Source organism: Passer montanus, unplaced genomic scaffold (assembly GCF_014805655.1).
Source record: "Passer montanus isolate IOZ18808 unplaced genomic scaffold, ASM1480565v1 scaffold154, whole genome shotgun sequence".
Taxonomy (NCBI): Eukaryota; Metazoa; Chordata; class Aves; order Passeriformes; family Passeridae; genus Passer; species Passer montanus.
Window position 1 is genome coordinate 1,133,554 of NW_024362494.1, and position 19,015 is coordinate 1,152,568.

The following is a 19,015-nucleotide window of genomic DNA, read 5'->3' on the forward strand; positions in this document are numbered from 1 at the left end:
GGATGAGGCTATTTTTATGTTCTACCTGCAGGCAGGGCAAGGGCAGCAAGTGCCAGGGGCTGCTCCAGCTCCATCTTCTGTTCCACTCCGGGCTCTGCGTGCTGGAGCCAAGAGCAGGCACAAGGAAAAGGAAAACACAATTAATCAACCCAAGCTGGGAGCTGCTGGCCCCACCGTGGGTCACTGGGCTGACACCATGGCCAGCAGCACTGCCTGCACTCCCTTGGCCAGCAGGAATTGGCCTCGTTGGGGAAAACTGAGATGGAGTGTTTGCTATAAATACCACTAATCCCCGGGGCTGGGGGGAGTGGTGGTGGCGGGGCCTGGCAACACACAGGGCCAGGGGAAGCTGCACGCTAGAAATTAATTTAAATCCCAGCACTTCACCCAGCCAGAGAAATCCCAGCTGCTGCAGCTGCTGCTCCCGGAGCTCAGGGGTGCCCCCCAATACCTAAATGGTAAGGGATTTACTCCTAAAGCAGCCCCATTTCAGGGGCTGGTCCCAGTTTATCCCACCTCTGTGCCTCCTCTGCTGCTGGTCCAGCCTCAGGGAGTGCAGGATGGGGAGGTCCTGCTGTGCCCCAGGGGGGAGTGGGGAGCTGTCAGTACTGGGAAGGTGTGGGGAGCACAGCAGGAGCCCCCACAGCCTCAGAACTGAGCAGCTGCAGAGAGAGGAGCCCCCAGCCCTGCTCTGGGCTGGGTGCCAAGGCAGTTCCTTCCCCCCACAGCTCTGTGTGGCAGTGGATGCCCACGGGCAGCTGCAGGCAGGGGCAACATGTGACAGCTGGGCTTCCAGCAAGTGCTGACCCTGTTTGGCCCCAGCCCGGCTGTCCTGAGGAGATCCACAGCCAGAGCTGGGTCCTGCTCCCAGCCTCAGGCTCCTCACTGGGCTGTACTTCCATGCTAACAGGTCTTGTCTCTGTCTCCTGAGACAGGACAGACAGCTCTCATCCCAAGCAAAGCCAGCATTTGCCTTGTACAGGGAAAAGGGCTGCCTCAACAGCACCCAATAAACTTGCTGTTGGATGGCTCAGCATTGCTACTTCTCACCTTCCACCAGCAGCTCTGGCACAGGGCTCAGCTCAGACAGACACAGGACAGGGCCTGCAGCCACCACTGGGGTCCAGGCTGGAGACAGGACACCCCATCCTCACCCCATCCTGTCCTAGAGCTGGCAGTGAGGGAAGGAGCAGGGATGGCCCTGCCCCAGCATTTCAGAGCCCAGCCCTCACAGGCTCAGCTCTGCCCAATGAGCCCTGGGCTTGAGGTAAGAGGCTCAACTCCAAACTCCACCTGGCTCCCTTCATCATTCAGCCAACACTAACTCATCTCTGTCCCTCTCCAAACCCCACCACGGCCCCATCTTCACCTCAGTGGGAATCAACACACCCATGGCCAACAATGCTGAAATTTTCTTCTTAATGTTATGCTGGTCCTATGGCTGCACATTGAGGCCCATGTCCCAGCTTGGCTGGGCTGCCAGTCATCTTCCAAGAGAGACACACAGAAAACCAGTCAAACAGCCTGATTTTTTTTTTTTTTTTAATCTCAAAGGAGAAAATTTGCCTCAAAACCTGCCAGAGGGATTTGCAGTACATGGTCCAAAGGTTTCAAGCTCACAGTCTTGAAAATTCCTCCGGTTTCTTGTACCTTCCTTAAAAAACAATAAAGGAGGGGGGACAAAACTATAAAAAAGCAAATAGGGACTGAGCCTGCCCTTGCTTTAAAAAACAGGAGAATCATTTACATGCACATTTTAAAAACACAGGGTCTGGGTGACAGTGACAAGGCAGCCAGGCCTATGAAGAAACCACTGCACAGTCCTGATCCCACTTCCAAAAACGTGGTGAAAGAGGGACGAGCACAGCCATGCACAGCCTGTGCACCCCCCAGTCCTTGCAGAGTGCTTCCTCACACATCAAGGACACAGAAATTTTCTTCCTCCTGGGGTTTGCGGATCCAGCTGCCGTAGCCCAGCTCTTGCAGCGTGCTGAAGAAGCTCTGCTTGGCTGCCTGGTAAGCTGTGGCTGCCTTCTTGGCATCCGAGTACACAGAGAAGCCCTGCAGGTCTCTGCGGTTGTTCTTTGCACAGAGCTGCTGGAACAGGGTGAACATTTTCCTCTTGGACACACGAGACACATCCAGCTTCACACTGGGAAGGAAGACAATGACAGCAATGAGGGACAGGACACTGAGAAGAGCCAAGAGAAGCAGGGAAAATCCCATTCTGGAGGAGCTCTGGGCTTGGCAGGGCTCAGTGGTAGGGTCCAGGCAGGCAACATTTTGTTTTCCTTCAGGAGTGCTTGCTTCTGTCTGTTTAAAATTCCTCTATCCAACCCTCCCCATGTGTAGGGTGCTGTAACAGTGCAGGGTGTACTCCCCACCTCAGAGCTGCCCCCCTTCCCTCAGACAGCGTCAGGAAAAGGCAGTGTCAGGAAAGGCTCCTCTTACCCATCTACTTTCCCTTTGGTGCCATCCAAGATTTCAACTTCGCTTTCATCAGCAAGACACCAGTTCACTGATGACTCCTTGGTCTTGCCCGTCTGCCTTGCAGAGTCATACACGCTGACTCGCCCAACCTGCACAGGAAGGAAGCTTAGCCTGGTCCTGCTGCCTGAGTCTCTTGCCCCTTTCATCCCTCACAGTTTTAGCTCATCCCAAACTTTCCAGAGTCACAAGGAAAACGTTCTTACTGAGATGAAGGCTAGAGAGACAACTTTAGTGTCCTTTTTGCCAGATTGACACATTCCAGTAACCCCCAAACTGTGGGGTGACACTAAGAGGGCAGGTTCTTGGGGCTGTCCTGTGTAGGGCCAGGAGCTAGACCTGATGAGACACTGTGGGTCCCTTTCAACTCAGGATATCCCTTGATTGTATGATTTTGTGCTTCTGGTCACTAATTCTTGTCCCTGGCTGAAGGGCTGCTGCACAACAACACCTGTAGAGCACCTCAGGGACCCCCTAAACCCACAGGGAAAGGAATAAGGGACACAGATGAAGAAGTGCTACAGCTGCAGTACCTCAGGGTGGTTAATGTGATATGGAGCCTGGAGCTTTTCCTTCAGTGTGCTCCCATCCCTCTCCATGCGGCAGCAGATGGCACGGGTCAAGTGACCCTGACTGTACAAGTAACCTGTGGAGACAGAGGTGAAGGTGTGAGGGAACAGGATGGCACAGGTGATGTGAAAGTCCATCATCTGTCTTGTGCCCCCCAACATCCCAACATCGATGGATTGGCCTAACTCCAAAAACTGCAGCACTGCTCACAGCATGTGGATCAGCATAGCTATGTGTATCCTGGGTGTGCAAGACAATGGTCTACAGACTGCAACATTCCTCACTGAAGACACAAACATGCAGTTTTTGTCTCACTCTGCTAGATCACACGTGCCTCCTAAAAATCCAGAACTTTGCAGAGACACCGACTCTACCCACAGCCTAAAATCCTCTACCTCCCTCTGCATTTTCAAACAGCTCTGCCAAGAAAGACATTTCAGTCTGTTACTCCTACACCCTCCACAAACTTTGCCATCACACCGGGGAGTGAGAGGAGCTGTCACTGCAGCCTAGTTTTACCCCGAGAGGACAGAGGGTTTCGCACCGAGTGTGACAGAGTGGAGATAAACTGGCTCCAGGAAGTGGGACAGCAATGCTCCTTGCAAGCCAAGAATATTCCAGCGTAAGATTTTGTCACTGCAGGACATGGTTCGTAACCGCTCCCCGTGCTGGATCCCGTCCCACGTGGGCACAATGTCACTTGACTCCACAGGAATGGTACCTTCCCCTGCACAAGAGAAGGAGAAAGCTTTTCTGTAGAGTCTCAGATATTCAGTAAATCAAAACCCCATCAACAACTGCACACGAAACTTCTGGATACCCAGAGTGAACTCAGGAGCCTGACACCAGGTTCAGGGAGCAACCTGGCATTCAGTATTGGCTACTGATGAGTAATTTTCAACATGGCTGAAGCAGAATAGAACTTTGCTTGAAAGGCAGGACACAGACCTAGATGTGAGCTTTGCATCAAACTTCAGCTGCAAACTTCACAAGGATGGCAGTGCAACAGGCAGAGCTGGGAAGGGGAAAGGGACTCTCTCTAAAGCATTCCATCTACCTCTTCTGGTTCCTGAATGCTTCATATCCCACAACAGAGTGGGGTAAGGAAGCTCTGGAGCACCAGAAAGGCTCCCAGGAGAGGACTGAAGCCACCCCATGGTGCAGGGAGTGATTGCACTCACCATTCTCCACCTTGGTCCGCAGCTTGCCTTGCTTGGGGTTCTCAAAGAGAGGCTGATGTTGGGCTTGTCCCATCTCGTTTGCCTGATCACTGCAGGATTTATCAAAGAGTGCTCCGTCCCCACACGGTGCTGTGCTAGAAAACAAACTCTCCCTGGTTAGCAGTGACTGTCAAGGAAACTGCCAGGGCCAGGGGCATGACAGTGCCAGTCATTCAAACCCCCCCACCAACCTGACGTAGAGGTGGAAGGTAACACTGCTCTTTATTTTGAGTTTCTTTCCTCCTGCTTGCTCAAAAATGCTCTCTTCTGCAGAGGAAGGATTGGATGGGTCATACTTCATCAGTTCACTGTAAAGAAACCTGAAAAAAACACCATCCTGTCAAAAGGCTGCTCTGCTTCTCAGACAAGAAGTGCTTCAACTGACAGCAGGGCCCCACATCACCCATTCCTGCCACAAGGAAGGGCAGAGACCAGGAGCTGTGCCTGAGGATGCCTGGCAAGCCAACAAACAATGCTTGATGCACAAAAAGGGCAAAAAATCCAGCAGATTTTCTGCCATGCAGAGGACAAGCAGTAGAAAAGCCTGTCCAGAAAGCTGAGGGAAGCTCTGGCAGGAGAAAAGAAGGAGCCTGGCTGGGTACTGCCTGCTCTCATGCATCTGATCCCAGTGTGAAGAAGACTTCAAGGTTGTTAACCAGCACCTTTAGTCAGCAGCAAGTTGGCATTAAAAGTGAACAACCCTGCAGGCAGCTGAACTGAAGGGGTATCAGAACGAGCCCATGATCTGTTTACACTGATGGGTCTTTTATGGCTGCTTCTGGCCAGGGAAAACCCTGAGGTCTCCAACATGGTGTCAAGGACTAAAGAAGAACTGCAGCCTCCCAGACAGTCCTTGAGCAGAGCCTGATTTTGCAAGGAGAGGCAGCGTTCACTCTGCTGTGCCAGAGCAGCCACTGCTGTCAAGATTAACAGCTGAAACAGACAGTAAGCAAGATGCAATCCTGATTCATCACTTCCCAGGGACTGCCCTCAACACTTTCCCTTGCTGAGGAATGCAGAGCACAGTGGCAGCACAAAGGCTTGAAGGAAGCAGCTGATTTTTTTTGTTCATAACTGAAGGACAAATGTTAACCAAGCAGCCCAGCTTCATCTCACTTTAGGTTTCAAAAAGTAAAAAGTGCCACAGTGAATGTGGGAGGGGAAGAGGAGAGGAAGAAAAGAATTGTGTAGTTTAGCTGGGAAAACCCTTTCCAGCCTCTGAAAAACATGTTAGTTAGCAAAGTATATGCAGTATGTTTTCCTGAATCCTTCTACACCCAGACCTAGAAAGGCCAGGAGACCAAGCTTGCAGTGGCTTGATGTGGCAGGAGCTGTGCTCAGGCTGGAGAGCACCCTGTACATCAGCCCAGCAGCTTCAGCAGGAGGCTTAATATTAAGGACAACAGATGCAGCCCTTGGGCTCCTGGCAAGTCTCCATTCAGTGCTTATTTGGGCATCATTCAGGTATGGCCCCTTCTGACCAAAAATAACATCCCTCTGTATGAATGAACTCATTCAACAACATGAGTGAACAGTGTCTGAGGACCACAGCATCTCACAGCACAGCAAAAATCTAGGTGTGTGTTTCAGCCACATCCCTCCAGAATGGGAGAGCAGCTCCTGGCAGGCCTCTCTCCTTTTCCTTTTGAGTTTCCCCTTTTCTCACCTCACAAAGCCTCTTCGAGAAATGATTTCTGCATGGCAGTCATTTACTGTCTCCCCCTTCAAGCTCAGCTCTTCTCCTTTCACACAGCGATTACCTGAAACAAACAAACAAAGAATTAAATAATAGGACAGATATCAAAGCCAAGATGGTTTCAGAGACAGAGGGAAGAAGTCTTATTTCTTTGGACTCTTGAGCAGCAGCACCAGCACGAGCATTCTGCCTATTAAATCACTGTAACAAGCAGTTAAGAAAATAAAGGGACACCACTTTAGGGACAGACAGACTTAAACTGCCATATGTTTTGGGGGACTGTACCTTCCCAAGGGCTTTTTAGCCCATCTCTCCTGGTAGAAGCCTGGCAGCAAAGCAGGGAGGGAGATAAGGTACGTGCAGCTGGGAGAAACTGAGGGATCGTGTGCTCTGACACATAAGGAACCCACGCTCTGATGCACAGAGTAGGACCCAGCAATGCAAGCAAAGATTAAGAGCAATATAGCTGCAGGCACATTTGCTTTGTCCTCTCTCTCTCTCTAACCAGATCACTCATGACACCATGTGAGCCCTGGGAACGTTCTGTACCCTCTGAGGAAGCCTACAGCACAGCCATTCCAGCTGACAGGGAAACCTAGCACGGAAGAGAGCTCAGAGTGTGCTGGAGGAAGCTGTCCATACCTGTTCCGATGCTGACCACCACTCCCAGGCCCTTATCTCCTCTCCTCATGATGATGGCAGCCAGGATCTTGCGGCCCAGCAGGCTGTGCTGGAGGCGAGCCGTGAGGGAGTTGAAGCGCTGGTGGCTCAGCATGGCCAGCTGATCGTGCAGGGTGCTGCCACTCACAGGGAGCTGGGACAGGGACAACAGCACAGGACACGGCCGGGTCACACGACACAGCTCAAGAGTGAGCTAACCTGCAGCAGCTTTCCAAGCAGAAGGCAGTGCACAGAAAACTCTGAGCTCTGGGAAGTGCTGTGTCAAGAGTGGGCGAAGCTCTTTTAGGTATTTCTGGGAAAACCTCACACAAGGCTTTGAGCTCTGCTTTAGCCACATCAGAGACAGCAGCAAGCGACACTGGCTGAGGAATGGCTTCCTGAGAATGGCAGGAAAAACCCTGAGCAAGAAGGAACAAAACCAACCTGCCTATTTGCAGAGACTCAGCCAAGGAAATCTGTTCCTGGCTTTGGAGGAATTCTTCCTCTGGCTGCCTGTGAGGAGCGTGCACAGTCATTCCAGTGCAGACCAACCCATCTCCTCCAGCACTGCTGACTGACAAATCCTCCCTGATGGCTTTGCTATTTAGAGTCCCAGCTGCTGTGCCCAGTTGTGCTGCCTGGAATGAGGCTTTTCAGAGCTCACAACACTCTAAGTGTGATTTATATCAGCCCAAGTTTGGGAAAGCCATCCTGACATAACCAGGGCTTTGCGTTTAACTGATGCATGAATTTTTTGAGCTGATACACAATTTTTAATGCAGCACAAAGAAATGTGGAAGAAATAATAAAAAAGTCATATAATTAAAAAAACCATGTTCCTACTCTACCACAGGAAGACATTTTAGCAGCTTATGGAAGAATCTGATAATAATTTAGCCCTGAAGCAGAGGCCTGTAGGACAGAAGGGTACGCCTGTGCCCTGAGGAAACACCTAACCCACTTCAGGAAAACCATATCAGGTTATCAACAGCTGCAGAGAACAAAGGGATCACGGTTGATTTTGAAAGCATTTTTTGGCTGGACTGAGAGGAGGGGGATAGGCAGGACTATGACACAGCCCCAGCTCTGGCAGAAGATTTACCTCGGCGATGCTCATCCCTTCCATGCGCTCGGTTTTCTCCGATTCCCCAATCAGGACTCGGAGTGCTGCATCAGCTGCCTCCTGCTTGCCCTGCTTTTTGTTGTGTGCAGTTACAGCTGGGAACCAGCGGCCTCCAACCTTCGCCTGATAGACAAACCTACAAGGAAACCAAGGAACCTGTGGATTTCAGTTTGGTTTTTACACTCACAAAGTGGAGAGAGGAGGGAATCAGAGGGACAAGCTATGGCGGAGGCAGCAGCTAGCCCTGCTGCCATCTCAAAAGGCATCAGCAATTTTGAGCTTTCTGCCCTTTTCCTAGGACAACAGCAGCAGCACAAAACTTCCTTCAGCCAGATGCTGCTACTTACTTGGGGTCATGGGGAGGTCCTGACTGGTCAATGAGTTTGAACTCTGCAGCAAACCCATTGGAACGGGCATATTCCAGCAGGCCACTGACAGGATTGACGTTCAGGTATTTGATGAGCTCCCCAACACCCTTCGTTTTCACCACTTTGGATTCATCTGGAGTGGCAATATTGTGCATGGACTGGTCACTGAGGGGCTTCACAACAGGCTAGAGCAGAGTTAGACAGGAGAAGACTGTTAAACACTGAGCAGCTGCATTCAGTGCAGGCCAAGAGCAGCAGCAAACCTCTGCCCCACATGACCTTGTGGGGTGAAATCCAGCAGAATAGGAAATAAAAGAGGGGGGAGCACCCAATTCCAAACACTTGGGTCTTATAAAAAAGCTCTTTATACCTGTTCAGGCAAGACATGGGGTACAGACTCTCCAGAAAGGATCTTCACAGCAACTTCTGCTGCCATTTGCTTTGCTCCCTTCTTGCTGTTTCCTACCACAGCAGGGAAAATTTGGTCACCCATTTTCACACAGTAGCTGAACCTGACAGGATATTATAGTACATGAAAAGTGTTAACCATAAGTGTCTCAATCTGGTTACTATCCCCGTGTCCCACTCCCAGGTAAATCCTTCTGGGTTATCTCCAATTTATCTTCAATTGAACTCTACTGTGATGGCCCTAAACACTTCCAGTAGAGCACCTCCAGGAAGGGTACAGGACTGGAACCCCCTCCTGCTCTGGTAGAAGGAAAACAACATCCTTTCTCTGAGAAGGAGCACCACTTTGGGCCTCCTTCTGGAACTAGATATCTTGGATAAGCCATGCCCAGAATCCTTGGCTAGGAGGAGCACTCAGCTAGGTCAGTGACAAGTCCAGGAATGTGGGCAGCATGCCAAAGGGGAAGGACATTGAAGAATTATTTCCATCCTCCCTCAAAGGTGACAAGAATATGCCATACCTGGGATCATGAGGTGGGCCTTCCTGAGAGAGCAGCTGGAATTCAATTATGTTCCCTGATTTTTGACCATACTCCATTAATATGCTGATAGGGTGCTTCCCAGGAAGCAGGCTGAGGTGAGCTGCTGCAGATGACACCTCTGGCTCCATCTGCAAAGGCTATAGCAAGAAGATGGAGGAAATCAGTGTCAGACTCAATACTGTTTGAGCAGCCTCACAAAGTGAAGAAAACAGGACTCACCAGTTCTGGTTCCGAGCTGTTGGAGGGAAATGGCTCCTCACATTTAATTCCACCTTGCCTTCCATTCTCCACTTCACTCATCAGGACCTTCATGGCATTAGCTGCTGCTTCCTGCTTAGCCAATTTTTTGCTCCCTGCTTCTGCTGGTGGGAATGGGCGCCCATTGATCACTGCCTGGAACTTAAACCTTTGAAAGAGAAAACCAAAGGGGCATACTGAGAAGCAGATGTGTGGTCTCCTCAGAGCAAGCAAGGCTGCTCTTGAAATTCAAAGGAAAAGAAACTCTCTCCAGCTGGGAGAGTAAATCCAGGATGCCATGAGCAGAAGACAAAAATACCAAGGGTACCTGAGCAGCACTGCATCATTACATTTCCAGAGCTGTTCACAACAGAGAAGCAGCAAAACCACGTTTTGCTCTGAAGGAACAGGATGAATTGCCTTGTTCCACCACAGGTGCCAGAAACAGGTAATGGGTGTATGCAGGCAGCAGCTCTGTGGTGGCTCCTGGCCAGGAATAAGAAAGCTCAAAAGCAGCCTGCACTGTTTCATTTGCACCTGGTCATTTGGGGGTCACTCCTCCCTCTGGCATTCTCCATGGTTATCCAGTGTATCTTAGAAAGGTGCTGCCTCACATAAACCTCCTGCCTTTGATGTTTCTGCCTCCCCCATTCCTGTGACCTCTAACAAACAAGCTGATCTTCCACCCTCCAGCCCTGGAAATCTGCTTCCGAGGAGAGTGGTCAAACCAGGAGAGGGACCATGGCACTGAATCCATTCAGCTCCTTTCTTAAAAAAAACCCCAAAAACCCAAAATAACAAAACCCTGGGACTCCATCTTTAGAAATTAGGCCAATTTTCCTGTCTAGCAGATCTATTGACATATTCCAGTGTGGCACATATGGAGATTTTCTCAGTCTTGCTTATGCTCAGTAACAGCCATGACTCTGCAAGGGACTCCAGAGACTGACTTAGCCAACTGCTGTGTCATGCCACATGCTCAGCTCAGAGAATTGGCTCTGACCTGCTACAACACAGAAATGTACACACTGGGGCCACCTTGTTTAACTTAAGACACCTGCACCCAAACACTTTGTTCTGGGCTCCCTTTACACCATTTCCAGGCCAAGACCATCTTGAGAGGCAGCTTAGAAATACCAGCTTCCCTCCATATGGTCAAATTTGAAGGCAAGTAATTGAGATGGGACATAGTGAAGAAATTAATCCCATCTTTGCTGCTCAGAATGAGGAATGCCAAAACTGGGCTGCCTAGGGTTCAGCTTTAGCCTTGCTTTATTTTTTAAGCTGATGCAAGGAATCAACCAGGCTAATCCTTCTGAAATGAAAGAAACATTAACAGCAGGCCCCTTCAGTACAGTTGAGTGGGTGAACTTAGTTTAAGTCAAATCATTTTATGGAAAAAGAGCTCAGAAAAGGCTGGACATTTTCTCACCGTGGCTCATGAGAGGGTCCATTCTGCTCCAGCATGATGAAATCACAGTGTTGGTATGTGTACTGGGAATATTCAGTAAGGCCACTCACTGGGTTCTTCTCCTGACAAGCTATCAGTTTCTCTACAGGTGTACATGGGAAAGCAGTTTCAAACTGGGCAGCACAACTGGGGGAAGACTGAGGATTCATGATGCTTTCTGAATTATCAGGCTGCTTGTTGATAGCATTTAGATTATCTGGGATTTCATCTGTGGTCCACTTGCTGTTTTCTGAGTTATCATAACTACTCAAACTGGAGAAGTCAGGCTTAGTGTCCTCAGGTGCATCTGCTTCTGTGTCACTGCCACTGCCCTGACCAGCCTGCCCCAAAGGCTGCTGCCCATTTTCTGCACTTTCTTCTTCTTCTTCTTTCACCGTTGCTGGCTCCGCTGCAGTGACCTCTGGGGGACATGGAGGGACAATGGAAGAGGGAAGACCTGACTCAGGAGGTGTGGCATCTGCCATCTGCATTATTGTGCTGGCCTTCAGCCTCATCTGCATCCTCTCACGTTTCCTGTTTGTCAGGGACCACCGTGGTGGAGTTGCATTCTGCTTGTGGACATCCCCCAGCTTTTCCAGAGCACTAAGAAATGCATTAACATCCTTGGCTCTCGAAAACCCAATGTTCTTGGCAAGATTGAGAGCTGTTGTTTCCACCACACTGAACAAGTAGTTGCAGATTTTCTCCTTTGTCTCAGCCATCTCTGTGTCTCCCAAGCCAAATGCACTCCGCTCTCCTCCTCTGCTCTCAAAATTTGCTGGATCTGTGCAACTGGCACTGTGGTCAGTAGGGCTTCTTTCTCTCCCTGAACTAGGGCTGGCAATTCTCCACAGTGGTGGTGTCTCCCCCTCTTTGTGCAACTTGCCTTCTCTGAGGAGTTTATACAAAACACGGTTGACCTCTTTCTTTTGAGTTTTAAGTTTACGTGCCAGCTCATGAGCCGTGCAAGTCCTCCCCTCCCCAAGCTGCCTGAAAACACTCAGAATTTCTTGTTCATAGTCTTGCCCAGCAAGAGACAGTCTTTGGAAATTCAACCTCACAGCGTCAGAATCCCTCCTGGAGTTCTCCTGCCGATGGTGCTGCGGAGGGCAGTACCGAGGCAGAGTGGGATACTGGCTGGAGAAGCTACGGGCTGCAGCCCTGGGCTGACCTCTGCCTGCAGGAGCCGGTGCCGCAGCTCGCCCGCCTCTGGTGCGCCACTCCTTGTGCGATCCCTGTCCCTGCAACACAGAGACCTCAGCGTCCCGCTCTGTCACCAGCTGCTGGTGTAAAAAGGTTTCCCCATTAGTTTCTTGTGGGGTACGAGGGTGGTTAAAAGGACCTCGGTTAGTGCTGGGGCAGTTATGCCTTGGCCGGGTGAGATAGGAGCCTCTGCCTCGCCCAGTGCCTCTGAGCATAGCGCACTCCTGGGACACGCAGGGGAGCCAGGCTGCTGCTGAGCCAGGACAGGAGCTGCCACTCACTCCACACTCTCCCGCCCTGAGGAGAAAAAACACAGGAGCTCAGGACATCTTTTCACAACGACAGCATTCCAGAAATGCAGTTTAAACAGCTTCCCAGCTACTGAAGCGCTTTGAGCATCTTCTCACTCGTCAATTGTTTTTCTACTTCTCTAGGAGCCTAAATTAGTCTAAAAACACAAACTCTGGCTGCCCAGCAGAGAACCAGCAGCCCCAAACTGCAGGTGAAGTCAATCCCAAGAAGCAGCTTTGACACTGCTCCTGTTAGGCTTGATTCCAGCACGGGGCAGGGTGGCCTGCTCAGGATGCACTCCTGAAACACAGCAAGCTCCACTGCCACAAGGGAGAGAAGAATCTCAGACCTACTTTGCAACCTGAGAAACGGGGGCATGAGGAGGTAAAGGACTACAAGGAGGTGAGCTGGAGCAACTTGCACGGTCACACAGAACAGAGCTGCAACAGGCTTGCAATTATTTTCAGATTCATGGCCAAAACAGTCTGAAACGCCAAGTGTCTTTTCCTCCCTGGACACTATGTGACCTGTAGAGGTAAAACATCACACGAGAGGGGAATGAAAGTGATAACATGCAGAGAAATTGGATAGGTGTGCAGCTGGCAACGGTACAACAAGTTTTTTTCCATTATTAGCCCAAATTTCACTCCATCACACAAAGCTGTGCTGGGGTACAGGGGTAAGACTAAACTATTAATATGCTTTTTAAAAATAAGGCATCCAGCCCAGTATATTTTAATTTTCTGATAATGCTTGCTAAAGAACTGAGAGGATAAAGACATGCAACATGATACACACTGCCGGGTCCCGTCCCGCCTGCTCCTCCGTGCCCTCCATCACAAAGACAGTTTTTCTGATCCAAGTCTCATCTTTATAAAGCTCCCCATCTTCACCAAATGCCTCAAGGTCAACTTAAATATCACTTCCATCAAACAACTGCACTCGGTTGCGTTCACCAGGACGTATTTTTAAAACAAACGTGGGGAGGCTAAATGCAGAGCGGCAGGTCCCCACCTCCCCAGCTCCGGAGCAGTCCCACTGCTGCCCCCCTGCTCAGTAACCCCGTTTTACAAGTGCTCCCTGAGCCAAGGGCAGCCCAAAAACACGATGAAGGCCTTGAAAAAAAAAAAAAAAAATCCCTGAGCCAAGGGCAGCGCAAAAACACGATGAAGGCCTTGGGGAAAAAAAAAACCAAAAAACAAAACAAACCCAAACAAACCTACGCTCTTACCTCAGTCTCATCCGCACGCCAAACTATTTTATGAGAAAACACAGGGAAAAAAGAAACGCCGAGCCGCAGAACGCGTCCCGGCCGGGAGGCACCGGGGCACGGCCAAGATGGCTGCGAGTTCCGTTTCGGTTTCGTTTCCCGCAGCAGCCGCTCCGCCCCGCCCCGGGAGCTCGCAGCGGGGGCTGGCCGGCTTTCGGGCTCTGGGCTTCGGGAGCAACCATCAGGCTCTCAGCAGCGAGCCCGGGAGGGCAGCTCCTTGCCCCGCTCCCCGCGGCCCCGTCACTCGGGAGCTGCCGGCGGGACGGGGCTCCGCACCGGAGCGGCCGCTGTCCCGGCTTGGGGAGGGACTGGGGAACACCTGCCACCGTCAGCCACACCCCAGGGCACAGCGGGCACCGCCGCCGGCACCCATGTCAAACCAGGACACCGCGAGCATGAGGCCCCCGAGCCCGGAGGGCGCTGCACGGGAGGGCGGCGAGCACCGAAAGCCGGGACTCGGGGCTTTTATTCTACGCGTTCCGCCGTGTGGAACACGACAGGGACCTCGGGGAGGCAGGACACGGTCACACCGCGTTCGGCGGCCGCTGCGGGACACGCGGGCCCGGGGGGACCCGCACGGAGCCGTGAGGGCCCGGGGGGACCCGCACGGACCCGTGAGGGCCCGGCCCACAGCCGCTGATGGATACCCGGCCCGGAGGGACCCACACAGACCCGTGAGGGCCCGGCCCAGAGGGACCCACACAGACCCGTGAGGGCGCGGCCGCTGATGGGTACCGGGCCCGGAGGGACCCACAGAGACCCGTGAGGGCCCGGCCCGAGGCCGCTGATGGATACCGGGCCCGGAGGGTCCCGCACAGGCCCGTGAGGGCCGGGCCCGGCCCCCCCTCCTCCCGCCCCTGTACCTTGCCGCTGCCGCCGCTGCCGGCGCGCGCTGATGAGGCGCGCCAGCCCCACGCGCCTGCGCGCAGCGAGCAGCCGCGCGGCAGCCATCTTTCCCCGGGCCCGAGCGCCGCCATGTTTGGCGCGGGCAGCGCTCGGCTGTGCCGGTGTCCCTGGTCCTGCGGGGCTCGGCCCGACCCGGGCGCTTCGCTGCGGGAGACACAGCACAACCGCCCAGTCCCCCGGCTGGAAGGCAGCGCCGCTGCCGCCGTGTTGCCGGGGAGCGGCGGCGCGCACTGGCGCTGCTCCCACAGCGTTCCCCTCGGCCCGGCCCGCGCGTGCGCCCTGAGCGCCGCCGTGCCCTGAGGGCTGAGGGCTTCTCCCGTCCTCCGTGCGCCCCCGGGGCCCGTGGGACTCCCGTTTCCTATGGGCTCCCGTCTCCCTCGGAGCTTCCTTATCCCCCGTGCCCCTCACCGAGGCCTCCCCAGCGGGGCTCGTCTTTTACCGCAGGTTTCCTATGGGGCTCCCCTCACCCCCCCATTTGAATCCGTTATTTTAATGCTGGAGGTGCGGCAGGTCACATCCCACCCTGTCCGAGGTTCTTTCTCCGTAATCCCAAACCGGGCACGGCCCCTGCCGCCGGTGGATCTTCCCTTGCCCGGGCAGACGTGAAATACAAAGCTGTATTTCGTGTCAGGTAACCTGTGTATCTGTGATTGTGATATGTGTGGAAACTGACAGTTATAAAGACAATTCTAATAAATAACCGAGGAAGTAAAGCATGGAAGAAGGCCAACAGTGGGGGTTGAGTTCTTGTTGCAGGCAACACGTGCAGGACAAGAGGAAGTGGCCTCAGGTTGCACAAGGCAGGTTTAGGTTTAATTTTAAGGGCCCATCTGCCTACATTTGTCCATGAACAGGCAAAACATGCAGAGACAAGCTCCTCAGAGCAGCCTGGTCCTCCCAGCAGCTCTGTGTGTCCCAGTGGAGGGGAACCTGTGTGTGCCTTTAGGTGGGGACCACATACCCACCGTGGGCTCTTCCCTGCAGCTTTCCAAAGGCATTTCAATGAACCTGGCTGCAGAAATGGTGAGTCAGAGCCCAGAATTGCCAGGCTCAGCTGCTGCTCGTGTTCAGTGAAGGTTGTGGATTGTTCAGGGTTTTGGTTTTTTTTTTTGGTTTTTTTTTTTTTTTTGTTGGTGTTTTTTTTTTTTTTTTTTTTTTTTTTTTTTTTTTTTTGGTTGGTTGGTTTTTTTCTTTTTTTTTTTTATTATTTCTGGATTTAGAGATTTTGTGGCTTGTGTGTCATAGTGTGGTTTTGGTGTTTTTTTTTTTTTTTTTTTTTCTATAATGGAAGGACTCCTTGCCTAAAGAAGAACTTTGCACACTCACTGGAGTTGTCACATCTCTGTTCCTAGGAGGGTCTGGGAGCACAAAGGCTCCCATCCCCTCTGCTGAACAGCACACAGAGCACGCAGCTACCGACTCCTCAATCTGTTCTTTTTCTTTTTTTCACTCTCCTTTAATCACTCCCAAGCTTTGCTCCAGGCTGGAGGGATGTGATTCATCTTGGCTGCTGTGGAGATGGAATGGGAAGGTTCCAGCGCTGCTGTGTGACAGCCTTGCTGTGCCATGGGCTGCTCATGAAATCCTGTGCTGCTGGCATTGTTGGGCCACGTATCCTTTAGAATTGCAACAGCCTAAACCTGACAAACAGGCACTCCATCCACACAAGCTCGTTCTCCTTTCTCATTCTTTAGGGAAAATTGGCAGGCTCCCAGCCTGTTTCCATAGGAACGGGCTGGGAGACCAGGAGACCTCCAGCTGCTGAAGTCCCAGCATTAACACAGCCATGGCATCTGCCTGGCCCTGACAAAAGCTCCTGCAGCCCCTGGAGATTGCAGTCATGGCAAAACCAGTCAGTTTGTGGTGGAGATAAGGAGCTGATAACCAGCTTACCTGAGGCTGCCTGGCTGCATTTGGTGGAGGGTGGAGAAAGTTCCATTGCTTGCTCTTGGATGCTGGGTCTCATCCTGCTCCCCTGCTTCTTTGGGGGCTGCCCCAAACCTCCCACGTTCCCCAGGCTGAGCAGAGGCTTCCCCGCAGGATGGCAGCATTCCCTAAAGCTCCAGCATCAGCTGGAGATGCCTCAGGTGTCTGCTTTGATTTGCTTCCCTCTTATGAAATGAAAAGAGAGGAAATAAATTGTGGCACAGCTCCCCCGCCTGACTTTCTGCTCGGATGCCAGTTATCAGCTCAGGCTATTGTTCTGCAGAGTTTCATTTTAAGCTCCTTTATTAGACACTCTAAAATATCACTTCCTTGCTCTAGCAAACAGCCTGTTCCTGCATGAGAGATTTGTACTTCTTAATCAGCTGATGGTGGTTTCTAAGGGACGGCAGCCCTGGGAGTGGTGGTTTATCACCTGCTGTGCTGCTGTTTGATCCCCTCTGCCCCAGGGCCAGGCTGTGCTCTCACACTACTGGCAAGAGGTGCAATTAGGGTTTGGCCTCCTTGCAGAAGCACCCATCAAACACTCCAGGCTCCTCATATGAGAAGGGAGGAACTGGGCTGAGCTGGTTCCCACGTCCTTCTAAGTGTTGCACTTTCTCCAGTCTGTCTGCACATGTTCAGCTGGGAACTGACATGGAAAATCCATCAGTTCCCCTAGAAGGGAAAAAATGCTTTGTTTTCTTCCAATGGATTTTTATGGTAGCTATAAACATGGAGCAGGTAATGCATGGGAGGTGCTGCCCCATCCTGAGCCTGTGGCCTTGGTGTGGGCACCGGAGCAAGGAGCTGCTCCCCAGAAAGGCCTTTTCCCCCTGCTTTGCTCTCTATTGCTCCCAGCATACAGGTTCCCAGCTGGGGAAGCAGCAGAGCTGTCCAGGGAATTGCACAAGCTCTTGCCTTGCTGCTCAGCCAAGGAGTGACCCTGAGCTTTGGTACAGCCCCAGCAGCTGCCACGTCTGTGCTTTCAAATCACCAAGGGGGGGATTACTCACCCTGAGAGCTCCCAGTGAGGATCAGAGGGCAAGGGGCTCTCCTGACACCTCTGTCTGTGTGATGCTCATCCACCTGAGGCACCCGTGTGCCCCAGGGATGGCAGGTGGGCCTGGCACATCTGCAGCAGAAGGAGGCAGCACTCTGCCTCCCACGGCAGCTGCAGCGCTGGGAAGCAGCACGGTTTTATTCTGTCTGGTACAAAAAAGGCAGGAGGCAGACTGTGGCTCAGCCACCTGGCTGGCAGGGCGTGCTGTGTGAGCACGGCCTTCACTTTGAGTTCTTGGATGCTCAGGGGCTCTTTTCATGTGGTTTTAGAGCCATCACAGCATGTGGGCCCAAATCTCCTCTGGAGTGGGCTTCTTGGGCTACTCCTCCCCAGTGCCTTGAGGCCAGGGGCTCCTTCAGCTTGGAAAGGAGCTGTGGGAACACTGGCTGCTCAAATGATGCCTCAGATGTCAGTGTCCCCTTGGCATGGCTCCAGGCTGGTCAGCCTGCCCCTTACAAAGGTGTTGACTCAGGTCATGGCCAAAGCATTGCTGCAGGAGGTTACATGGGATCCTAGACAGACCACGGACCTCCCAGCTTGTTCTTGGAGGGGGAATAGTGAGGGGAAGGGGCTTCCTTTCACTGCTCTGAGCACATCTGATGCAGTGGTTTCCAGTGAGTCAATCAGCTGAATTAATGAATCCTTCCTAAAGCCAGAATCCAAAGATCTTCCTAGTACAGATGTCAGTTGACATGGCATTAATACTCCCTTCTATGACCTTTACATCACCATCCAAGCCCAGGCTCCCCTTTTTGCCCTTTCATATTTAATATTAAATCTGGTTTATCTGCAAGGGGGCTTTATCATGTGCTCAGACAAATCAGAGGGATTTCACAGTCCATCCCTGAGGCAGAGCCGTGGGTGGGAAAAGCATTGCCCTGAGGAGAGAAGCACTGACCTGAGGGTAAAAGCATCACATGCACCCTGGACAGAGCTCTCCACCACTACTCCCTTGCCACTTACCATCACTCCAGTGTCTGATTTTTACCTGTGTTGCTTGAGGTACTTGCTGACCCTCCCTTTTTTCTTGAAGCTCAGTGCTAAGCAAACTCCAAAGCTGCCCAAGGCAGCAGCTGCTGCTCTCCTCTCCTCTTGATTTATGTGCTGTTGAGCACAGAGACATTCTAAAGGAGCATCTCACAGGAAAAAGCCTGGCACAGCTGGATCTCCAAAGGACTTTCTTGCATGCAGGACTCCATGCCTCTGTGAGATCCCACTACACCTCTTCTACTGCTTTTTCTTTAATTGCTGCAGATAATTTTTTTCCCTGCAGCACAAACTGACTGCTGACAGAGTCAGTGCCATGTGCTGATGGAGACACAGGAGGCTTGACTGGAGGGAGTAATGGATGGCAGAGGAGATGCCAGCTGCAGATCACAGGGACATGTACAGCACTGTAATTGGCTGCCTTGCACAGATTTCCTCCCAAACAGCATTTTTTAATCTAAAAGAATGCAAGAAACTGGAACATGTCTTGCTTCATTCATGGCTTCCCTGGAGGCAGCAGCAGCAGCATGTTAAGGAAAAAAAGAGAAGGAGGAGGAAAAAATAGTCAGAAGCACCAGGTGGCTGAATATCTTGCAGCCTAATTGATTCCT

The 19,015-nt window shown here is 52.0% G+C and overlaps 1 protein-coding gene across 3 annotated transcripts; it reads right to left on the bottom strand.

The window, feature by feature from the left end:
• Positions 1-1,525: 1,525 nt before the first annotated feature.
• Positions 1,526-14,520, bottom strand: ADAR (adenosine deaminase RNA specific). Of its 3 annotated transcripts, none has more exons than XM_039702306.1 (15): positions 14,389-14,520; positions 10,744-12,261; positions 9,294-9,480; positions 9,054-9,211; positions 8,495-8,636; positions 8,104-8,309; positions 7,736-7,892; positions 6,616-6,787; positions 5,944-6,037; positions 4,469-4,597; positions 4,239-4,372; positions 3,602-3,784; positions 3,021-3,133; positions 2,452-2,579; positions 1,526-2,152 (listed from the first exon to the last, which is right to left on the bottom strand). In XM_039702306.1, the coding sequence occupies exons 2-15, from the start codon at positions 12,177-12,179 to the stop codon at positions 1,912-1,914; spliced, it is 3,480 nt and encodes a 1,159-aa protein (XP_039558240.1). In that variant the 5' UTR covers positions 12,180-12,261; positions 14,389-14,520; the 3' UTR covers positions 1,526-1,911. The 3 variants fall into 3 exon arrangements, with proteins under 3 accessions (XP_039558240.1, XP_039558239.1, XP_039558242.1); XM_039702305.1 differs by lacking the exon at positions 14,389-14,520 and adding an exon at positions 13,487-13,860; XM_039702308.1 differs by lacking the exon at positions 14,389-14,520 and having other exon boundaries at positions 10,744-12,002; positions 12,104-12,239.
• Between the last annotated feature and the right edge of the window lie 4,495 nt (positions 14,521-19,015).

Bases quoted from the DNA above. Each gene is read 5' to 3' on its own strand.
- ADAR (XM_039702305.1), bottom strand. The intron at 4,373-4,468 runs GTTGGTGGGGGG...TTTGTTTTCTAG, and splicing joins ACCTTCCACCTCTACGTCAG to CACAGCACCGTGTGGGGACG. The intron at 2,153-2,451 runs GTAAGAGGAGCC...CTTCCTTCCCAG, and splicing joins ACCAAAGGGAAAGTAGATGG to TGTGAAGCTGGATGTGTCTC.